The 21,939-nt window shown below is 44.4% G+C and overlaps 1 protein-coding gene across 1 annotated transcript in view; it reads right to left on the reverse strand.

The window, feature by feature from the left end:
• Nucleotides 1–21,939, reverse strand: part of RAD51C (RAD51 paralog C) — a 375,353-nt gene that overhangs the window by 292,993 nt on the left and 60,421 nt on the right. The window contains exons 2-3 of the mRNA XM_086954987.1: nt 15,771–16,029; nt 10,211–10,377 (exon numbers count right to left, since the gene is read on the reverse strand). Of these exons, the coding sequence (XP_086811113.1) occupies nt 10,211–10,377; nt 15,771–16,029 (426 nt within the window). The remainder of the gene's footprint in view (nt 1–10,210; nt 10,378–15,770; nt 16,030–21,939) is intronic.

Consider the following 21,939-nt stretch of genomic DNA (forward strand, 5'->3'; position numbering starts at 1 on the left):
AGCTGGATCACTCACTCGCTAGACGCAATTCTTCCGCATCGTAGGTCCTCCGCGAAGAGATTACAGAAATCCGCCCCCTGGTTTTCCGACTCTCTAAGACAATTAAAACGCATTTGCAGACAACGAGAGAGAGCTTGGCGTCTAGACTTCCTCTCAGATAAGAAGGCTGCCTATAAAGAGGCGATCAGATCCTACAAAGAAGCGATCAGGTCAGCCCAGGCAACCCATTACTCCGAGAAAATATTAGAAGCAAAATCCAAGCCAAAAGAAATCTTCCAAATTATAAAACAGTGCTCCAATGTCAATATGGTCCCTCCACCCAATAAAACCCAGGACCAATGCAACGAGCTCGCGGACTTCTTCTACGATAAGGTTCAAAAAATTTACTCTACATTCCCTATCGCAGCCACATCCCTGGACTCGAGCAACTCACTTCCCCCTAGACCACCCCTTCACCCAGACCAGCCCTCCCTTGAGCACTTCCATCCCCTGGACCTGGACACCTTAAGCAAGGTGGCTCAACAAGTCAAGTCGGGCTCCCCCTGTGATCCTGCCCCCCCAGAGATCCTTATGCGAGCCAGCAAAACCACCCTGCCCGCTATTCTAGACCTCCTTAACACCTCCATATCTGCCTGTTTAGTCCCCATGGCCTGGAAACAGGCCATGGTACGGGCACTGCTAAAAAAACCCAGCCTAGATCCAGACGACCACTCCAGTTATCGCCCCATTTCACTTCTCCCTTGGGTGAGCAAGGTGCTAGAGAAACACATAAATGCGCAGCTGGTCCAGTTCCTGGAGGACCACTCTCTACTACATACTTCCCAGACAGGCTTCAGACCAAAGCACGGTACTGAAACCGCCTTATTAGCAGTCACCGAAGAAACTAGAAGGATACTAGACCAGGGAGGATCAGTGGCAGTGATCCTCCTTGACCTAAGTGCCGCCTTCGATACGGTCAGCCATACCACCTTGCTAGACCGTCTCTATAACATCGGAGTTTCAGGTGACACTTTAAGGTGGTTCGAGTCCTTTCTGTCTGGGAGGTCGTTTCAGATCTTTGATGGAAAGACAGTGTCCTCCAGGAAACCCTTGAGCTGCGGAGTGCCACAGGGCTCTTCCTTGAGCCCTGTATTGTTCAACGTGTACATGAGGCCACTGGCGGGTGTTGTCGAACCATATGGCATTAAAATCGTGTCATACGCCGACGACACCCAGCTTGTGGTCTCGCTGGCAACGGAGAACAATACTCACTCCTCAGCAGACCTGTTAAACTGCCTAGCGGACGTGAAGGGATGGATGACCAACTCCTCCCTTAAGCTGAATGGAGAAAAGACGGAGCTCATGCTCCTGGGCCCAACCTCTCCTGTGTCTTTCACCTCCCTATGGCCCAGTGCCCTGGGTCCCCCGCCCACTCACAAAGAAAGTGTTAAAAGCCTGGGAGTATGGCTAGATAACAAACTTTCCTTTTCCACCCAGGCCAAAAAGTTGTCCGCCACCTGTTTTGGCCTACTCAGAATTCTGAGGAAGGTGCTCCCGTTACTTCCCCTAGAGGCCAAAAAGGTGGCAGTCCAAGGTCTGATTCAATCTCGCTTGGACTCAAACAATGCTTTATACTTGGGGGGCCCGGAGATGACCCTCAGGAAATTGCAAATTGTTCAGAACTGTGCAGCACGCACTTTGCTGAAAATTCCACGGACCCAGTCGGCCAGACCTGCTCTGAAGAGCCTCCACTGGCTGCCAGTGAAGCAGAGAGTGTCCTTCAAAGCGCTATGCCTGGCACATCGCACCTTTTGGAAGACGGGACCTGCCATAAACACTGGCCTGGTTACCCCCTACCACCCTAAAAGGAACCTTCGGTCTTCGGAGGCTTTCCTGGCCGTTGTGCCTAGAGTGAAGCGAGCTAGGTCTGGAGGCAGGTTGTTTTCTTTGAACACCGCTAGACTATGGAATGCTCTTCCCATCACACTCTGCTCCAACTCTGACCTTCTGGCATTCCGTAAAAACTTAAAGACACTGCTGTTTGTTCAATCCTATGTACCTTAAGCTCCTTCAGTCACTTTCCCTCAATCTAGCGCTTGGACGCCTGCGGGCAGCAACCGCGCTCATAAATATTGTTACAATTACAATTACAAGCACACGCACACAGCGCCGCTGAGACTCTCCTGGAAACTTTTGTGTTCCTGTGTTTCCGCAACAGGAAGCCAGCTCACCTTGGGACCAAGTTACTTCAGGACACAACAAAGTCCTTTCAAGCAAGGGGAAACAGCACACAGCAAAGTCCCTTTAGCCTTTCCTTTGGGAAAAACAGTAAACCTAAGGCCAGTCCCAGAACACACAGCAAGGGTCAGTCCTCTCCTTTAGTCTATTCAGTTGTTTCTTCCTTGGCAAAGGTCCTCCTATTCTGAGTTTATAACTATGGTGTCCATGTCATTCCCCAATTTTAGCTGAAAGCTATCATCTCGTTGGTTACCTTCCTCCCATAGCGAAAAGCACTGCTACACCAGATGAAAGGGCCAACCTAGACTCCGACCTGTCAACTTGGGCTTGTGCTCTACTCAGGCAGCATCAACTGCAGTAATGTCCTGCTTCCTATTTCCAATAAATTTCTTCTAAAGTTGCTGGTAGTTCTCTGGATGTTAACTCAGGTTTGTATAATACATTGAATTAAAACTAACCTGGAGACTGTCAAGGGCTCGGTTGCACCAAGACACCTTTGGGTATTTGCGCGCTTTAAAAATCATACTAACATAACGTAACCTGAGAGAAGAAGGCGAATGGAACAGGAGCTTCCTGTGTGAGCACCAGAGGGCCAGGGTCACCTTCGGTTTAAATCCTGCACATGCCCTGACCATCGACCCACCAACACCGCTGGATTAAATTGAAAAGACCGAACTGCTCAGAAAAAGATATTAGACTCACCCAGGTGCCTGCCACTGATGACTTACCTGCAAGTGGTCACCTTGGAGAGCTTCCTGCTGACGCAGCACAAGATGAATTGGGAAATACCCTCTGCCGATGACGGATTACCTATAATGCTGCTTGGATCGAAATCGGAGAACTGAAGTGAGGTTTTCCATGCCGGCACCAGAGAGGGTGAGTCTGGCACACCTCGGCCCCAGAGTACGGGCGGCTTCACGGTCCATCAGATCGGAGGTTTAGCCGTGCCAATCAGGGTCCGTGCAACAACACTCTGTGTCACAGACGAGGGTGAACCTGCCAGCAACTTCCAAACTTGGTGGAGCAGGTTCCAAATTTACGCAAAAGAAACAATTGATGTACGGAATGCTGGACAATGTAAACATTCACCCACAGTCACAAGGATCTGGTTTAATCCATCACTTTTTTGCTCACCACACCCCCCCAGTGTGGACCCAACAATATGCAAATCAGTCTTGACCCTATTCCTTATTGGAACAGTCCAGCCCGAACTGCCAAGCCATGTCCACCCTGGACCAAAAACAAGCAACCTGGGACCGGTTTCAGGGCATCGCCCTTCATCAGCCAGGCTAGCTTGAATCCAGTGATATAGTGAGCACAGGACTCACGTCTGGGCATATCCTTCCCACTTAGGATGACATATGCAAAAGAAACAATAGATGGGCGGAATGCTGGACAATGCAAACATTCATCTCCAGTCACAAGGATCTGGGTTCAATCCATTATTCTTTTGCTCATCACATGACACACAATCTGGAATGGCATGGGGAGCAAAAAAACAACAGATTTAGGCTTAGATCTTTGTACCTGGGTGAATGTATGACATTGTTCTGCATTCTGTCCATAAATTGTTCTTTTTGCATTTGTCACCCCGAGTGGGACGCGTATGCCCAGACGTGGGTCCTGTGTTCTCCATGCCACTGGAGTGAAGCTATCCTGGCTGAAGAGGGTTGAAACCCCGAAACTGGTCCTAGGATGCTTGTTTCCAGTCCAGGGAGAACCTGGCTTGGCAGTTCGGGATGCATAAATTTCTAAATTTGTTGCCAGAGAAGTGCCGGAAAATCACAGTACATGCCATGGTGACATCCAGGCTGGACTACGCAAATGGCCTTTATTTCGGCCTGCCAAAGTACCTATTCAGACGCCTTCAGATGGTACGAAATGCGGCTGCAAGACTGATTAGGCCTGTTCCTTTCTATATAGCCAGGTTCTGAGCTGGGATGGTGCAGTGAGATAAATAACGGTGATGGATCAAGCCCTGATCTTTGGACTGGGTAAGAGTGGTCTGCTTAATTCAGACACTCTGTTCATCACCACCCCCTTTTCTGAATTGTTCCTTTCTGCGAGCATGTCTCTCCGCATTTAAAAGTGCTCCATTGGTTACCAGTGGCCAAAAGAATCTAGTTCAAGGCTCTGATGTTTGCATTCCGAGCTATACATGGTAACTGCCCCAGCTACTTGAAACAAAGACTAAGCGGCTATAAACAGCTAAGAGCTCTAAGGTCCAATTCTCAAAAGCTGCTTTGCACACCCAGTTGCAAGAAGGCTCGCTTGGGGGTCAGATCCTTCACGGTCGGGGCTGCTAAAATGTGGAAATCCTTGCCAAGTGACTTGAGAAAAACACGCTAATCCAATCCTGAAACTCTTATTCAACAAAAGCCTTACCAAACACTGCAAAGAACAAACACATTCGACTGGTCGGACCACCACATCATTCTGTTCCACTTGAATGAGGCAGAGCCACCCACCATCCAGAGACTAAGAAAGCTCTCCATTGGACTAGAAACATAAGCCAGATTCCCCTAGCATCTCTGGAAGAAAGAATGATTTCTCTACTTCCCCCAAAGACAGATAACCTCTCAACAAATTAACTCACAGCTAACTTTAACTCTACGATGTCAGCTGTCCTGGACCAAGTAGCTCCTCTAAAACTAAAAAGGATTAGAGGCACCCCCTTGAGGTCCTGATTTAAAAAAGACACCAATACAGAAAGGCAGCAACTTAGAGCTGCAGAAAGACTCTGGCGAACACACCTATCCTTAACTCACCTCCACCAACTCAAAGCAGAACACATGAAATATTAAAATCACACCATGAAAGAAAAAGCACAGTTTTTCCGCAGGGATCTAGACATTGAAACAAACAGCCCAAAAGACCTTTTTAACATCATAAAAAAACAGACTTCCAAACCACCCAAAAAAGCCTCTCAAGTCTCTAGCAGACATTGTGACATATGCTAAATTCTTTAATAAAATAACAAAGATAGATTCCTCTCTAGAATGCCACACTCAAACATCTACTGAACCCTCCCCCACTACAGATGATGGAAACCCGCCTTGCTTTCGTCCGACTGACTCCCAAGTAGTGATCGCCCCTCCTGACACCGATGATTGCAACCAAATTCTAAGATCCACCACTACCCGCAAAAGCTTGAAAGTATTAAACCCACTCACAGAGATGGACATCTCTAAATTAATTGTGAATTCAAAGCCCCATTCCCACTTTGCAGACCTTCTCTCAGCCTTGCTGGCAAAAAACGTAATCACGTCATTACCCCCCTCTGGACGATGATAATAAATAGCTCCCTAAGTACTGGGGTTACGCCAGACTGCCTAAAATTAGACAAAGTCACTCCACTGCTAAAAAAGTGAATACTTCTATAACTTCAGGCTTATCTCCAACCTTCCCTTCCTGGCTTAAATTCTTGAGAAATGTGTCCTACTCCAACTCAACCAGCACATCGATACCAACAATCTCCTGGACTCACACCAATCGGGCTTTAGAAAGGGTTGTAGCACAGAAACAGCTATACTAAATATAATGGAGGACATCCACAAATGTATGGATGCTGGTCGATGCTGCCTGCTCATCCCCCTAGATCCATCAGCGGCTTTTGACACGGTCGACCATAAGCTTCTTCTAAACACCCTCGAACAGCAGATTGGATCGGATGGCGTGGTTCTGCAATGGTTCACATTATTTCTTCACAACCACTCTAATCAAATAAAAATAAACACTGCAACTTCAGATACCTCTGCTATAACTAGAGGTGTTCCCAGGGTTCTGTTCTTTCACCTACACGCTTCAATATCTGCATGGAACCCCTCACTACCATAATAAAACAAGCAAATATCCCCTTCCACCTCTAAGTTGACGACATTCAGCTTTACCTGGAAATATCCCCTCTAGATGGCATACGGCGAATGAATGATACACCAACAAAAATACAAAACTGGCTTTCACACAATCACTTGAAACTCAACCTAGAAAAGACTGAACTTCTCCTCTCAAACAGCGGACATACCTCACAGCTCCAAAAAGGACTAAAGCTTACCAACTCTCTCATATCCATGGCTGGCTCTGCCAAATCACTGGGAATAACACTGGACCCAAGCCTGAACATGAGCTAACATATAAAGAATACAGCGAGGAGTGCCTTCTACAACCTACAACGCCACTCCTTCCCTTTCCTCCCTCCGAATGACCTCGAAATTGCAGCACAAGCCTTGGTTCTGTCCAGGCTCGACTACAGGAAAGCTACCCTTACAGGCACAGCGAAGTCCCACTTAGACCCCCTGAGAACCACTCTAAATGCAGCTCAAAGGATGGTCACTAGAGCCAAAAGGCACGATCCCATCTCCCCCTCCCTGAAAGATCTAAAGTTGCTCCCAATGGAAGCTTCCTGTCACTTTAAAACTGCTTGTCTCACCCATAAAATCCTACGCAGTGGTAAACCAGCAAACTTGCCAGCCAAACTCACTAAGGCAGGCCAGTTAGGAAATCTGAGAAGCACCAGCACCCTACTTCTCATACCCCCAAAGAAACAAACAAAAAGCCCTGGCTTGCTCCTTCTCGAGCAATGCCCCCCAAATCTGGAACGCCCTACCAGTAGATCTCAGAACCAACCTCTGCTTCATGAACTTTAGGATACAAAGGATCTCCTCCTCAATCGCCCCCTTCACCCTCTGGACAGTGAATATGGAGTCTATGGGTTTAACGCAGTTAGTTAAGAAGCCTACCCATGAGGCAGGTCATACCCTGGATGGTATCTTCTCTAATTTTAAAAATATTGAGGTAACAAGCATTCTGCCTATGGTACGGACAGATCACCATGCCGTAATCTTTAACATCTTACCAGATAACAATCAGCTTGCTAACACATCAGCCTCTGCCCCAGAGGTGTTCAAAGCTTGGAAAAATATAAATAATGATCAGTTCAAAACCATCCTTCACTCAACGCTTCCTGAGATTTCATCTGACCCTAATACAGCTGCCACCGAGTATGCAAACTGGCTACATAATGCGATTTATTCATTGGTACCTAATAAAAAGATCTCAAAAAATAGGAACTGTCCGTCAGCACCCTGGTTCAATGACTCCCTCCGGGAACAAAAACAAAAGTGTAGAAACAGAGAAAGACATTGGCGTAAGCTCTACTCAGTCGAAGATAAACTGCACTACTGGGAAGAACTCGCCAAATATAAAACCATGATTTTACACGAAAAAAGTAAATTCTACACAGCACAAATTGAATCAGCCAAAAACTCAAACAAACAGTTATACCAAGTAGTCAATAAGCTTGCGGGTCCATCAACAGTGGCAGCCCCTACTCCAACACAATTGTTCTGTAATTCCCTAGCAAATTACTTCTATGATAAGGTAAATATTATTTACCAGGAATTTTCAGCACACACAAGCCATAATACCACATCTATTACCCCAACTCTCTTAGATCAGGTCTTTGGACAGTTTGAAACAATCTCTAGTGATCACATCGACAAGGTAATGACAACCATTAAATCAGGATCAGCCACTGACCCCTGTCCACCTAAGATCCTTGCCCCTATTATGGACCTAATAGCTCCAGTATTGGCAAATATCTGTAACACCATGTTCACAACAGGGATCTACCCCATTACTTGGAAACAGATCATTCTGAAACCTATGTTAAAAAAATCTCACTTAGACCCCGACAAGACAAAGAATTACAGGCCTTCCGTCCAAAGTGGTCGAGAAGGTGATGAACCAACAACTTTCCAAACATTTAGAACATTACCAACTGCTAGATAACACCCAATTTGGGTTCCGGAAAGCACACAGTACGGAAACAGCTTTAATCAAAGCCTCAGAAGATATAAGAACCATCATGGATCAAGGAGGTACAGTGGTACTTGTATTGCTGGACCTGTCAGCGGCATTTGACACGGTCGATCACACCATCTTGATTGACCGTGTCGCTGCAATGGGGGTTCATGGCAAAAGAACTGCTGGCATCTTTTATCTCTAACCGCACCCAGGCAGTGACTCTGGGCACATTCCATTCGGCCCAATTGACACTGCCGTGTGGGGTACCACAAGGCTCATCCCTAAGTCGGACACTGTTTAATATCTGTGTCGGACCTAGCAAGGGTCATTAAGACATATGGGATGGGCCTTACTTCATATGCTGATGACACCCAGCTGGTACTGGCGGTTCATAACAACGGAGAAAGGGTGGCAGCCAATTGTCAACAGAGCATGCTGGCCATCAGTGACTGGATGGCCAGTAATTGCCTTAAATTGAACTCCGCTAAAACGGAGGTCATCATATTTGGCAAACTATCCCCTGCCTGGTCCAGTTGTTGGTGGCCATCTGCACTAGGATCTCCACCCAACCCAGTTCCAAAGGTGAGAAACTTAGGCGTTCTGTTTGATGACCGATTGACATTTGCACCTCATGCAAATCAGACGGCATCAACAGCGTTTTATAAACTTCGTTTAATTAAGAAGATTCTTCCATTTCTCCCTGAAAACGCTGGGAAAACTCTGGTCAGCACACTAGTAATGTCATCTCTAGACTACTGCAATGCGCAAAGCAGGGTAATCCAAAAATTGCAGACCGTTCAAAACGCGGCTGCCAGATTGCTGTCCAGAATACCTAGGTTTAAACCAATCTCCCATATAATTAAATGGTATCACTGGCTCTCAGTCAAGAATCGCATAAAATTTAAGACATTATGCATCACCTATAAAGCCTCACGCAGAATAGGCCCACAGTTTCTTTTAAATCAGCGGACCTCCGACCGTCCAAATAGATTGCTTCGTTCTTCCGCTGCACATCAGCTCATTGTACCACGCACAAAAACTGTATCCTGGGGTGACAGACGCTTTGTTGTTACAGTAGCCAAACTCTGGAACGCTCTCCCTTTGGAGATGAGAGTGCCAGTCCTTGCTTCTTTTTAGGAAGAGGCTAAAGACTAGGCTGTTCAATCAGTAACCCTTCCATAGATCTTGCTGCGGTCCGTAGCGCCGAGACGCCCCAGGGCATTTGTGCGCTTTATAAATGTCAAAAATAAATAAATAAATAATAGCGCATTTTAGCAGCCTCCACCATGCTCAAGATATAGATGGTTGAGTTTTTCTCACCACCATTCCAGTTGTAACGCTCAACTCTTAGTTACCTTTGCTTACTGCTGTCTGGTATTACGGCCTGTGTAAATGTTGTAAAGCTCTTCAATACCCTCGGGTCTTGTCAGCATATATAAAACTCTCTAAATCAAATAAAGGGTACTATTTACCTCAGACCCATTCATTTAGACAAGAGACACCATCACATTCTCACAACCTGCTCAGATGAGCCAACCACATCGGACATGGGACAATCCCAAGTGCTCCACACATAGTACTGCCAGCAATCCCGGTCCAGGAAGTGGCCACCAAGCTCCAAACTTGTACAAGTCTCCACATATACATTCGCCAAAAAACTAATGTCACACATACCTCTGGATGACAACAAATGATAACACTACTATGTGCTCTGATGTGCTGCACACTGTGCTCCACTTCCAGATGAAGACATGTGCCCTTCCAAAAGGGTACAAACCAGTGTACCGGTCCAGCTATTCCCTCCTCACCTCAACCTACCTGCACTTTTCCCCTTTCAGCCCTTGGAAAATAATTTATGCTGTCGTTTGAAAAGAAGCAGGCGACTAAAATAATTGACATTGCACAAAAACCACCACTTAATGTTTACACAGTAAATTATCCAGGGGTGGGGAGTGACGCATAGGCCAAAGGTTTAGGGTACCAGTGAAGGATTCAATGTTGCAGATGCCGGCACAGGGTTCACAGTGGTCACCTCCTGTACATTCATCTCTGGCACAGCCAGAGGAGTTCCTACCCTCCTGTTCAAAAGTCTACAAGTTGACAATTCCAACCCCGTTACCCAACACAGCCACTAAACAAACTTTAGTTTTGTTTTTACTAAAAAAAATGAAAGGAATCAAGAGCACACCTTCCTGCTGGTGGGACTCCGTGATCAGTCTGCAATGCTGTACACAGGCACCGGCAATGTCCACCACTCTTTCCACCATGAAGCTGCCTTCTGTGTCTATGTAAACTGCTTCACCTTCCACTCCACCAAAGCATTCTGGGATCTGAACATCCACAGAGAGCTGCATACTGTAAATGCAAAAGAGTGCGGATTAGAGAAAGGCAAACCTGGGGACTTGCATCTTTAGCTCAGAAAGCAAAGGAATGTTTAATTCCACCTGCTAAATGGTGAATCCATAGCGCAACAATGAGTTCAATAATCTAGAATCAAATGGCAAAAACAGAAAACATAGATTGCACACATACATTCACATACCTTCTGTGCCCCCTGTGTACCTACCTAATAATGGGCCTGTGCCCCACAGTTACATGCAGTAAAACTTGTTATGTCGATTCTGATTATGCAATGTACTTCTATCGGTTGCTGAGTGTTAGTGTACCATGCACAACTGCCACATTCAAGGCAGCCCTAAATAAATGGTTGGGAAGAGAAAGGCCCTAGACGAGATAGAGGTGCAGACATCAGCACTTAAGCGGAGAGACAGTCACCTTGTACTCATTCAAAAATGTGTTCATCACTCCAGAACAACAGTACTCCACTACGTGATGAGGTAGTTACATACAGCATGCACGTTTGATGATTGGTCTGCTCGTAGCAGTTACCTAGCCTCTCACCAGAGCGCATTGGTTCAATCTGAATCATAGCACTAGTGATCAAAAGTTATAAGCTAGACGATGGCAATACAGTTTTAGTCAGAATGATTGGGTGCTCTTGTTGAGATCACACCAAGTGATCAAAAGAGGGTTGAGCAAAGAAATAACGCTCGCCATATCAGGGCCTAGATCTGAACTGTTGCAGCATGTCGCTAGTGCAGCTTGACTGCCCTAGTTCAACACGGTTTGAGTAAGCATTTGGAGTATTAGTTTAGGTAACCGAGAAACCACCTCAAATCAGAATTACAATCCTGGTTAGGGTACACCACTAGAGTTAACAAATAAATGTATGCTTAACGCCTTTGCAAGTGTGGCATAAAGCCAGTCAGACCTAACTTAGAGGCAAAGTCAAAGTCAAAATGTATGTTTATTATGACCGTAGTCTTTAAACAAACAAGCAGTGAGCATAACGCAATAAGGGGGTGTATACAATAAATACCTATACTTATTTTTAAAATGTTATTCTTTAAAAGCAATTCTACATTTTATTTTCAAAAATACAAAGTCCAAACTATAAAATACTAATCACCAGTAAAAATTACAAATACCTTAAAACATGTTATAAAAGTTAAAAACCTATTCACTTTTCTTACCATCGTAACAGTTTCAGTCAGTAAAACTTCATACAGTACTACATTTTTCCCTTGGTTCTCAGTGCACTCTGGGTCACCTTTAAAAACTTCCCTAGGGCAATTACAATATCAATGAAGAGTATTTCTGTTAGGAGGCTGGCTGCCTGCGTCCTTATTTTAATTCCATATTTTAGGAAAACTGGGCGCAGCCATAGTTTTCTCTGCTCTAGGAGAAACAGGCAGTCCAACAGAATATGCGGCCAGTCTCCCTTGGTTCTCAACTTACACTTGCAACGGCCTTCTTGATCTAATATTTTAGCTTTGAGCTCTTTGTTTATTATCCATGGGTTAATCCCAATTCGACACCTCAGGATCTCTTGCCTGAACCCGCGGTTAGGTAGTCTATCAAGGTAGGGGAACCAATTTTCGTTGGGCCAGGCATTTAGCATATGCGCCACTGATTTTTTATTTGTTAGATAGCCTATATCAATCGCTTTAGAAACTTCCTTCCCCCTTTACTTCAGCTCCCCTTTGGTACTTAGGACCTGCAGCGTTTCCTGGTCCCAATCGATCTCTAGTGAGTTGCAAATTCCTTTCAGTTTGTCCCTACAGACTTTTGCCCATTTTAGCTCGCTTCTCAGTATTTCATTGCGACACCAATATGCTACTTTTTGGCTTTCGGGGTCTTCCAATCTCTTCCAGAATCTAATCACAGCCATCTGGGTTTGTATTTTCCAGGATTTTGTGGCTATTTCTATCCTGATGGCTTGTATCATCGAAGATTGAGGAAGGGATAGGAGTCTTTTTAAGCAATTCCCCTCTATCACGTCCCAGGACTTAGAGGCAATGTGTAGAGTATTTATGCAGCATTCAAACAGTAATCAAGTGAAAATCCAACACAAGAAAAATCTCAAACCAATGTAGAAACACAGAGAACATTTTTTTTAACTAAAATGACACAAAAGCTGCAACATTTCACTCACTACAACCAGAGATATGATTTTTTTAAGTTTGAATTAAAAATAGCACCAAAAAGCACAACGTGCTAACCATGGTTATCAAGTCACGCTAGGCGGGCCAAATCAAAAGTTAGGCCGACCGCGATGGAGAGTAGGTGGGCTACAGAAATCAGGTTCGTCACAGTGGAATATTTACCTTTGGACTTAGACATTTTATGGAGCAAAAGTGGTTAATCAACGCGTCTTTGTGGGGCAAGCTGCAGGCTAAATCAGAAGCTGGGCTTGAACATAGCAAGTTACTAAAGAGTGGGGTGCTGGCATGGTCATCAATAAAAACAGGAAAGCTCTGAGTGGGAAAAGTGCAAAGACTGTCCCCAGGGAGGTCACAATGTCAATTGGCTTTGGATCAGTGCCTGTCTTGGTGAAGCCCTCTACGTTCGGACTTATAAACTACTGTGAAAGCCATGTCGCCTTTAGCGGACCAAACAAGCAAGTTGAATTCCACCAGCAATTTGATGTCAATGGCGGTCCAGGTCTCCTGCCGGTTATTCGGACGAAAAATTGGCAAAGCGCTTCCAATTCCCAGCTTTTGCAGATTGGGCAGGAAGAGAACACTAACACCAGCCACGGGTCCAGGGCTTAGTAGGCACCTTTCTGACACAAGCACTCACTCCACTCCCACTGGGTGTGGATCCAAGTTGACTAGCAAGAGAAAGGCAAGCCTAGGTATGAACTACGTTTGCCAGTGACAGGGTAGCTACCATCTCACCGGTCGATGTAGCTCCGAAAGGGGTTGGGTATAGCCCCCCACCCCACCCCGTCCTGCCACAGGAGGAAAACACCTCTCCAAACCCAAGCCATTTGTGAACTGTCAGGAAGCAATCCACATTTCTCTGCAGAGGAGCCCATTGACCATTCATGTGACACTGGACACTAGCAGAAAGGGACATTTGGCTTGGGAAGGAAAATGACAACTTCCTAAAAGTGTCAAAGTAATATAAATTCCAACTTGACCATATCATTGGATTTTAAGTTAATAATGAAATGACTCCTTAAATCAATTTTGTAGCTGCTCCCAAACCAGAATTAAGCATCATAAGGTGTTATATGTTGTAACCCAGTGTTTTCCAATAGGAGCAACAGTCTTGCTAAATGTCGCAAAAACGTTTTTCACTGCCAGGACATGTAAAACAATAAATATACATGTCCTGCTTTTTAGATCGCTACGCTATGGACTTTTAGGGCCTGCCTTACAGGTGGCTTATGAGTATTAAACAGGACAGTTTATGCCTGGCGAAGGTTTACATTACCTGGTAAAAATGGCAGGCTAATACTACACACACAGGCCACAAAGGGAAGCCTGGAGACGCGTGTTAAAGTGATATTTTAGAGGGTGGCACACTGAGTGCTACAGTCCACTTGTAGCATTTAATTTACAGGCCCTTGGTACATGTATAGTAGGGAGTTAAAAGTAAATTAAATGTGCCAATAAGGTGCATGCCAATTCAAACCGGTTGGAAGGGAGAGCACAAGCACCTAACCAATAGTTAGTAGGTGTAAAGCGTGCAGAGTCCTGTAGCCAACAAAAATGGGTTCAGGTAAAGGAGTCAACTGTGGAAATATCAACCCAAAGATTGTCATTTACAGCAGTGTGCATTTATGTATTTGAAGTGTTCTAATGCACAATGCAACCAATACCGCTTCAGAAACATGGGCTGAGAAGGAAATTTGAGAAAAGAGACAACATTGGCAATGAGAGTACCCTAACAGCAGGCCTAGTGAAACACATTTTCAATGTCTTTTGAACATACTATGAGTGTTCTTCCTCACTTAGAGCCAGCAGGAAGCCATTCCAAGCTACCAGCATGTGCAGGACTGCTTTCTTTCCCAAGTGTCAGTCGCTCTTATTTTGCTCTGGGTACAACCAGTATTTTGGGTCTTTCTGCAATGAAGTCCTTCCTTATATGCCTCAGGCCTTGCTTTGGATATTGAAGCGTGAGCTGATCTGTGTAGCCGATGAAGACTTTAGGTCTGCTTGTGTACGGACAGTCAGAGCCTTGCATCCTTCTTGGGCGTTTTCACAGGGAGACAGAGCACATGCTCAAGGTGAATTTCACTATACACTACTACTTATTGAGACGCTCTGACCAAAACATCACTGAAGTAGTCAAACTAGCCAGTGTTTAATCACCAAGTTTACTCACACTGCAATGCTACTTCGGGTATTTTTAGATAAATTAATAATCAAAGGGCTTTTATTTTCAGCATTCTTGGAAATAAAGGCACAGTGCCCACATAGTCAGTCCTGTCTCATTCAAAACTATAGGCCCTCAAGTGCCATTGTAGTAGCGTGCTACTCACCATTAAGTGCTTTCACACCTCGTCAGGGGTAGTAAGCGCTATATAAAAATGTACAATAGTGAGTGAACCCTACTCAATCATGTATTTAGAGCTACATTGATAACTTTACTGTACTAAGATCACTGCTTTAAGAGGAGGTAACATTCTACACTGGCTGAGTACTGTGAGAAAGATCACAAAAGATGTAGGTTTTAAATACAAATAAAAAGATGTAAACATAAAACTATGGAAGCAGAGTTTATTACTTAATTTTCCAATCGTCAGTGCGTTGTTCGTCCCAGGAACCCATTAATACGCACTGAAGATTAGAGTAAATTGAATAGCTACCGAAATGCTTATTCCCATTAGGTAAACTCTAAAAACTGTAATGTAGAAGCATTGGTGTTGGTTGTCTTTTGACGGCCCTTCGTAGGACCTGAACATATATTCTTAACACCATATTAAGGCTTCAAAATTCACTGCCCAATAAACTAGTTAACAGGATTGAACTATTTTGTGTGTGTGCCGTTAAAAGCATATCTTTTCAAAATGATACAGACGCCATAACATAGTAGGAAAACGCTTAGATGTGTTATCTTGCAAACTTATTGTAAGCTATTCAATAACTATGAACATACTCTGTTGCCCAATCTCTTGAGAAAGGTCAAAGACTACTGTTTCACAACATAAGGATAAAACCGTTAAAGAACTGTTAATTTACGATTGTTTTTAAATGATAATTATGCAGTTATACTGTATGTTAAGTGTATGTGTCAAGATAGTTTACACACACTCCAAGGCGCACACTGATCAGGTTGATCTTGCTTCCTAAGGAATCAATTTCCGACTTTACAAATCTCACACTCGTACAAACAGCATCAACAGGGATGTCGCGCTGAAGCACCCCACCGGGCTCCTAGTTAAACAGATATTTTACCAAAGTTGTGTTTTCCCTACTCCTGGAGCACCACAGATCTCGGTGACTTTGGTGAGGGGGACTCCACCGCCCAGAAGGTCGTCCAGCGCCGAGCAGAAGGTGATGATGGAGCCCACACTTTGCTCCTGCTCCAGCAGCTCGAGGGCCGTGCACTTGCGGATGGACTCTGGGGCTCTCCCAACAGGACCTGCCTCGCCACGAGAGTCACGGCGGACGATCTGCAGGGCTTCCAGCGCCTCCTCCTTGGTGATTCCAATTTCTGAAAGTCAAACAAATGGCAGGCCCGTTAAAGTTTAGCATTAAGAAACCAAAAAAGAGGATCACACTCAAGTAGAGGCCGTGGGCTTCTGTGTTCCTAATAAGGAAAATCGGAGGCTAGTCTCTTTTGGCGACATGGAAACCAGAAAGAACGTAGTCGTGATCATCATGATATTTTTCCCGCTTATCAGATTTCAAGAAATGGATGACGTGGGGATTGATTGGCTATTTTGGCATGGTCGTGTGCTAGGCTACTAACAGGTCTATATAGTGTATGTTGTAATTATTTCCTCTCTGCTAAAACCTTTTGCTCAGCTCGTAGGATCTGGTAAGGTGCATAGTTCTAATCCTGAAGGCTGAAGCGGACCCAACAACTCACCACATTAGAAACTTAATGATAAAATTAGACATGCAGTCAGGAGTCCTTCTACCTTGCCCCATACTCGTGTAGCTAGGTATTACTGCAGCCTTAGTCTTAATTTCTTATTCAGATAGATATTTTGTAAGCTAAAATGACTCAAAGGTTTCAGGTAAGAGACCGAACAGTCCTATACCCACTCATTCCAGTGAGCAAGAAAAGCAAGAGACACACAAGTAAATATTTCCATGCCAAGACCAGAGACAAGCATTAAGCTTTTGACAACATAAGCACCATAAACCAACATGTACAATCCAAACAATACATTTCTCAAGAACCCTAAGAAATTGGCGACCAAGTCACTTACCTTCAGTTCGCCTTATCTAGTAGGGACTATCTATACACAGATTCCTTACCTTAGAATTATACCCAGGTATCAGACTGTTTCCGAAAAACTTTTGGGCAGCAGTAATCCTGCGCACCAGTAGGTGGCGTCGCTCAGTTCTGCGCTGGTTCATGGCCCATGCCAAAAGTGACATGCGTGGTGCCTATATAGGCACCATTCCAGCGTGCTGAGGTCAGTTCCTTTCTTTCCGCAACAGTCTGAGTAGATCCGAAGAAATCCACCTTCACTCAATTGTTGACTCTGCCTGGAAAGAACCGCATTTACTAAAACGCCATACTCCTGCATCATAATTGGCTACACTGATACACAGAGTTATAAACTTTCAGAGGTGGAGACACAGTCCCCCTAATTTGCGGTCTAATGAGATTGCAGACTGTGCCCGCAGTTTTACTTAATTTGACACAGAACTGAGCACTAGGCGAATTCCAAAATCCTGTAGAACTGAAATCAAAACCTAAGTAACAAAAAATCTTGACAATCCTCAAAACATGCCCATTAATAAAAAATTTATTTTGGTGTAGTTTACCAGGACCACAGGAAATGATATGGGACGTCACGGCTAACAATACCACATCGTCCACATATAATAAAGCTGGAATAGGGGAGCCTGCGATTCAGGGTATGTCTATGTGAGAAGACAGGTGACGTGATATTTTCCTCCTGTGCTGGAATTTTCAAAAGTCCATTGTTCATGACAAGCTGGGCTCGTCATCAGCCTGGCAGGAGGCTACTTCATGACGAGCCCAGCTCGTCATGAGCCTGGAAGGGGTTAATGTATATAATAAATAATAAAGGAGCCAATATGCAGCCTTGCCTCACTTCACTCTTTAAAGGGAATTCAGAAGAAAGCTTCCCAAGAGAATTTAGGCGGATCAGAGCTGAAAGGTCGGACTGCAAGCAGTATAAGAAATTCACCAGAGGAGGGTAAACGCCTTGATCCAGCAACATTAGCCAGAGTTTGGTTCGGTTCACTGAATGAAAGGCACTGGGTAGATCCATGAAAGCTAAATATATGGGCGAGCGTTTAGCCTTGGTATATTCAGAGATGGTCAAAGCCAAGTTCAGGCATTGTTAGTTAGTTCCTAATTTGCGGGAGCCCGAGCCTCAGATGTAGCGCCTCTGGGCGCAAGAGTGAAGTGGATGGTGGTGGCGACAGCCACAAGCAGTCTGGGGCTTGTAGGCTCTTGCCTTCTTCCCCTGTGGGGTTGACGGGCATCCCGAACTGCGGGAACCCGGAGCTGCAGATGTGGCGCCTTCGGGGGCAAGAGTGACGGGGCTGCAACAGCCGCGAGCAGTTCTGGGGCTTGTAGGCTCCTGCCTTCTTCCCCTGTGGCATTGACAGGCTTATGTATACACGTGTGATGTGTGCGAGCAGGAATTCTGCTGCCTGGACATGTCTGGGTGGTTAGTGGAAGGAGATGTGACTCTTCAGACAGGAGGAGCCTACATTATGTAGTGTCTTGAATAAGCATGCGAGGATTTGAAATGAGCATGTTTGAGTAACCAGAGCCAGTAGAGATCACCGAGGCATGGTGTGATGCGAGGTCCGTGTGGGAGGTTGATGAAGAGTCTGGTTGCAGAGGTTTTAAAGGTTTGTAGTCTTCTGGCCAGTTGCTTGGTGATCCTGGCATAGAGGGTGTCCCCACAGTCCAACTTGCTGGCGACTAGTGCGTGAGTGACTTTTTCTGGTGTTGCATTAGAGCCGTTTAAAGATCTACCTCAGCATCTTCAGGGTTTGAATCAGGATGAAGGAATGGTGTTGACTTGTGTTGTCATATCCAGTTTGCTGTCAATGATTCAAAGGTTCTTGCCATGGGGGCTGGGTGTGGGTTTGAGTTCCACCTGCCAAAAGTTGGAGTCGCATGGTGAGTTTTTTTTTTGCTAAAGATCACTACTTCAGTCTTGCCGGTATTGAGCTTGAGACAGTTGGATTTCATCCAGTTAGCGCCTTTGGACATGCAGGCAGTGAACTTGTTTTTGTGTTGGGAGACTGGTCTGAGAGGGAGAGTTTGAGTTGTGTGTCGTCGACGACGTAGGAGAGGATGTTGATGTCATGTACAAGGATGATGCTGACCAGAGGGATCATATATGTGTTGAAGAGGGTGGGGCTGGTCGATGAACCTTGATGCACTCGATGAGCGCGGTTTCTGTACTATGGTTAGGCCTGAATCCAGACTGTATGGCATCGATGAGCTAGTGGATCCTGAGGTGGCCAGTGAGGCGTTGCTTGATTTTTTTTCTTTAAGACCGTGGCCACATAAGTTAAGAGAAAGATGGGTATGTAGTTGGAGAGGGTGGCCGAGTCATCGTTGGTTTCATGAGCCATGGCGTGAGGGTAGCGTGTTTCTAGGTGTCAAGGAATGTCAGTCAATGGAGGCACTAAGGATGGGTGTTCATATTTCGCAGAGCAGTACAAGTCCTTTGGTGAACATATGGTAGGGACAAGGGTCAGAGGATGATGACCCTGTGGTGCAGGACGTCATCCCTACCCTTAATCTATTTGTCAAAATAGGCAGACAAACGTGTGGCTCTTGGGGCAATTAATGTATTTAGAGTGCCAGTTTCTGCAGGTCATTCCTCAGCAGGAGTATCAGTTGGTGAGTCTCCATTATAGGCAATTTTCAAGAAGCATACATCAAAAAATCTTGGACAGTAAATAAAGTCATAAATGCATCCCACTGGCCTGAACAGAGGCAGATGGAACTACTATGCGATATAGCCCTTGAACCAGTGTCTGCTGTCCTTAAGATCAATCCATTTAAAGCACAGCTGATTCTGGATAGAATACAAATTACAGATTTTCCTAGACTTCGGCCTTGGTGTCACTCTAGTGTCACTCTAGCTAGGTTGTACAAAGACAGTGTGTCGATAGAGCTTGAGGGTCTGGTTGAAACCACAGTTTGATGGGAGTTATGTATGCTGGTAGGGTATCTATTAGGGTAACCGCACACCTTGTAGTTCCAATTAGACCTACACAAAGTGTATTATTAGACGGGAAGTAGCAGCAGACATTAGAGTGAAGGCCTGCAACTTTCACAAAACTATCTAAAATTGCACTTCCAGTCTCGCCCCCTGAAAGCAGGCTACTATATGAAAAAATGTGGGGTTTGAACTACCTGGCTAACAAAAACATCTTAAGAAATGTGAACTTTACTCATTGACCCTACAGAACCTCATTCAATAGAAATACATCAGACAGCCCACTTACTGGGTATCACCCACAATGAAGAGGCAATCAAGATAACTTTTTGGGATATAACCTGGTCTCCTCAGGTTATAGAAGCATATTGGGCGAAGCTGGAGATTTCTGTCATATTCCAAACAACAACAAGCATTGGCATAGCCAATAGATCTCGTAGTGCGTAGCAGAGTGTTTAAAGGAGACTTGCAACATAAGGGGATTGTTGCTGCTTGTTGTAAGAAATATAGCCATGAACTTGGTATGAATTGTTATGTATAAAGAACAAGTATGGTCCAAACAAAAAAGGCACAGTTTTATAACAGCTGTATAAAGTGCCAGCCATGCCCGTTTGAATTAATTTGATTATAAAGGGATAGTAAATGTAATGGAAAAGCATCTAATTACAGTATATTGAATATGTTAAATAATTTCAAAATTGACTGTAAGAATCATTGTCATATTATGATGGGATTTTCTGATTAAATGTGTTTGTCCTATATAGGATTAAAGACATAATTCTGTGGAATATACGAAAAGGAGACAAAAAGTTTTTGGGCTTGATAAAGATGGCATTATAGGTGAGTTACCATCGAAACGCGTCGACGCTGGGGTGAACACAATTCAAGGATTACCCAAACCTAGTCGAATGTTGATGGCATCGAAACATTGATTAGGAGGTTTTTAGAATCCAGTTTGAATGTGTACGAGTATTTGACAAGGGGTCACGTCATACTGTTGTTTTGTCGCTTCTTTTTATGCTGGTCATAATTAGAAACTGTTAAGTCAATTATTGTACATCTTTGTGTGTCATAATAGGAACATTTGGGGGAAGGAAAATTGTGTTTTTATAAATTGTGTAATATGGTGTGTTTTAACTGTTTATATAATGGAGTGGAAATTCTTTTTTTAATCAAAAATACTGGATTGAGTCCACATGAGATTTTGATGGGCAGAGTGATGAGACAAGAATTTGTACCAATTGATAAACTGTTAACTATTAATGACATCATCATACTGGATTACTGCAAAAACCTGTCTGACGTGGTGACTTCTGTGTTCCATCAGGTGGGAACTTAATCAAACACGAAAGAGAAACATCAAGCTCATGATCTAGTTCCTGGAGATTGGGTTCGGACAAAGGTACATCGCAGAAGAAACTGTTTTATGCCTCGCTGGCAGAGACCAAGACAGGTCATATTGGTCAGCACCACTGCAGTTAAATGTGCCGGAGTAAAGAGATGGGTACATGCAAGCCACACCATCTGTGTGCCTGAACCTGAGAATCTAAACGAGGAAGGTGAAAGCACAACTGATTCTGATGGTGAACAGAAAAGAAATCCAGATACTGAAGCTCGACAAGAACGTCGACATTTGGAAGTATCAGATGCTAGCTCTGCGTCTGAAGGAGAAGACGAAATTGTCAAAATACCGAATTCTGAAGATCAATCTGAAGATCCAGATTTGGTAGCGACTGACACCAGTAAGGACACTGAGCAATGTGGAGATAAAACTGGTGATCAAGAGAAGACTGAAGAACAGTCTGGAAGCTCTGAAAGCAGGAACCAAAATCCTGACACTGGAAAAGAGGAAATAACTCACGATAAAGATGAGATTCCAAGTAGCAGCTATGGAGACGTCATAAAGTTTGTCATAAATGAAACTGTCGAAGAGACTGAGAGTGAAACTGACGACAGTGCAGATGAAACACCATTGAGAAAGAGTTCAAGAAAAAGGGATTGGAGAGTAGAACATAATAACCCGGAGCCTAAAACAAAAAGAGTTTGCAAAGGAGATAATTTTCCTAAGAGACTGATGGACTGAGATTTAAACTGGTTAACAAAGCAAAAAAAATCCAGAAGATCAAGTAAATAAAATAACCAGTCAAAAGGAGGTGTTGGGAAAAAGAATAGAAGTTGTTCAAAGGCCAAAAAGAGTGAGCAGACCAAACCAAAAATACAAGTCACCT

Source organism: Lissotriton vulgaris, chromosome 2_1 (assembly GCF_964263255.1).
Source record: "Lissotriton vulgaris chromosome 2_1, aLisVul1.2, whole genome shotgun sequence".
NCBI lineage: Eukaryota > Metazoa > Chordata > Amphibia > Caudata > Salamandridae > Lissotriton > Lissotriton vulgaris.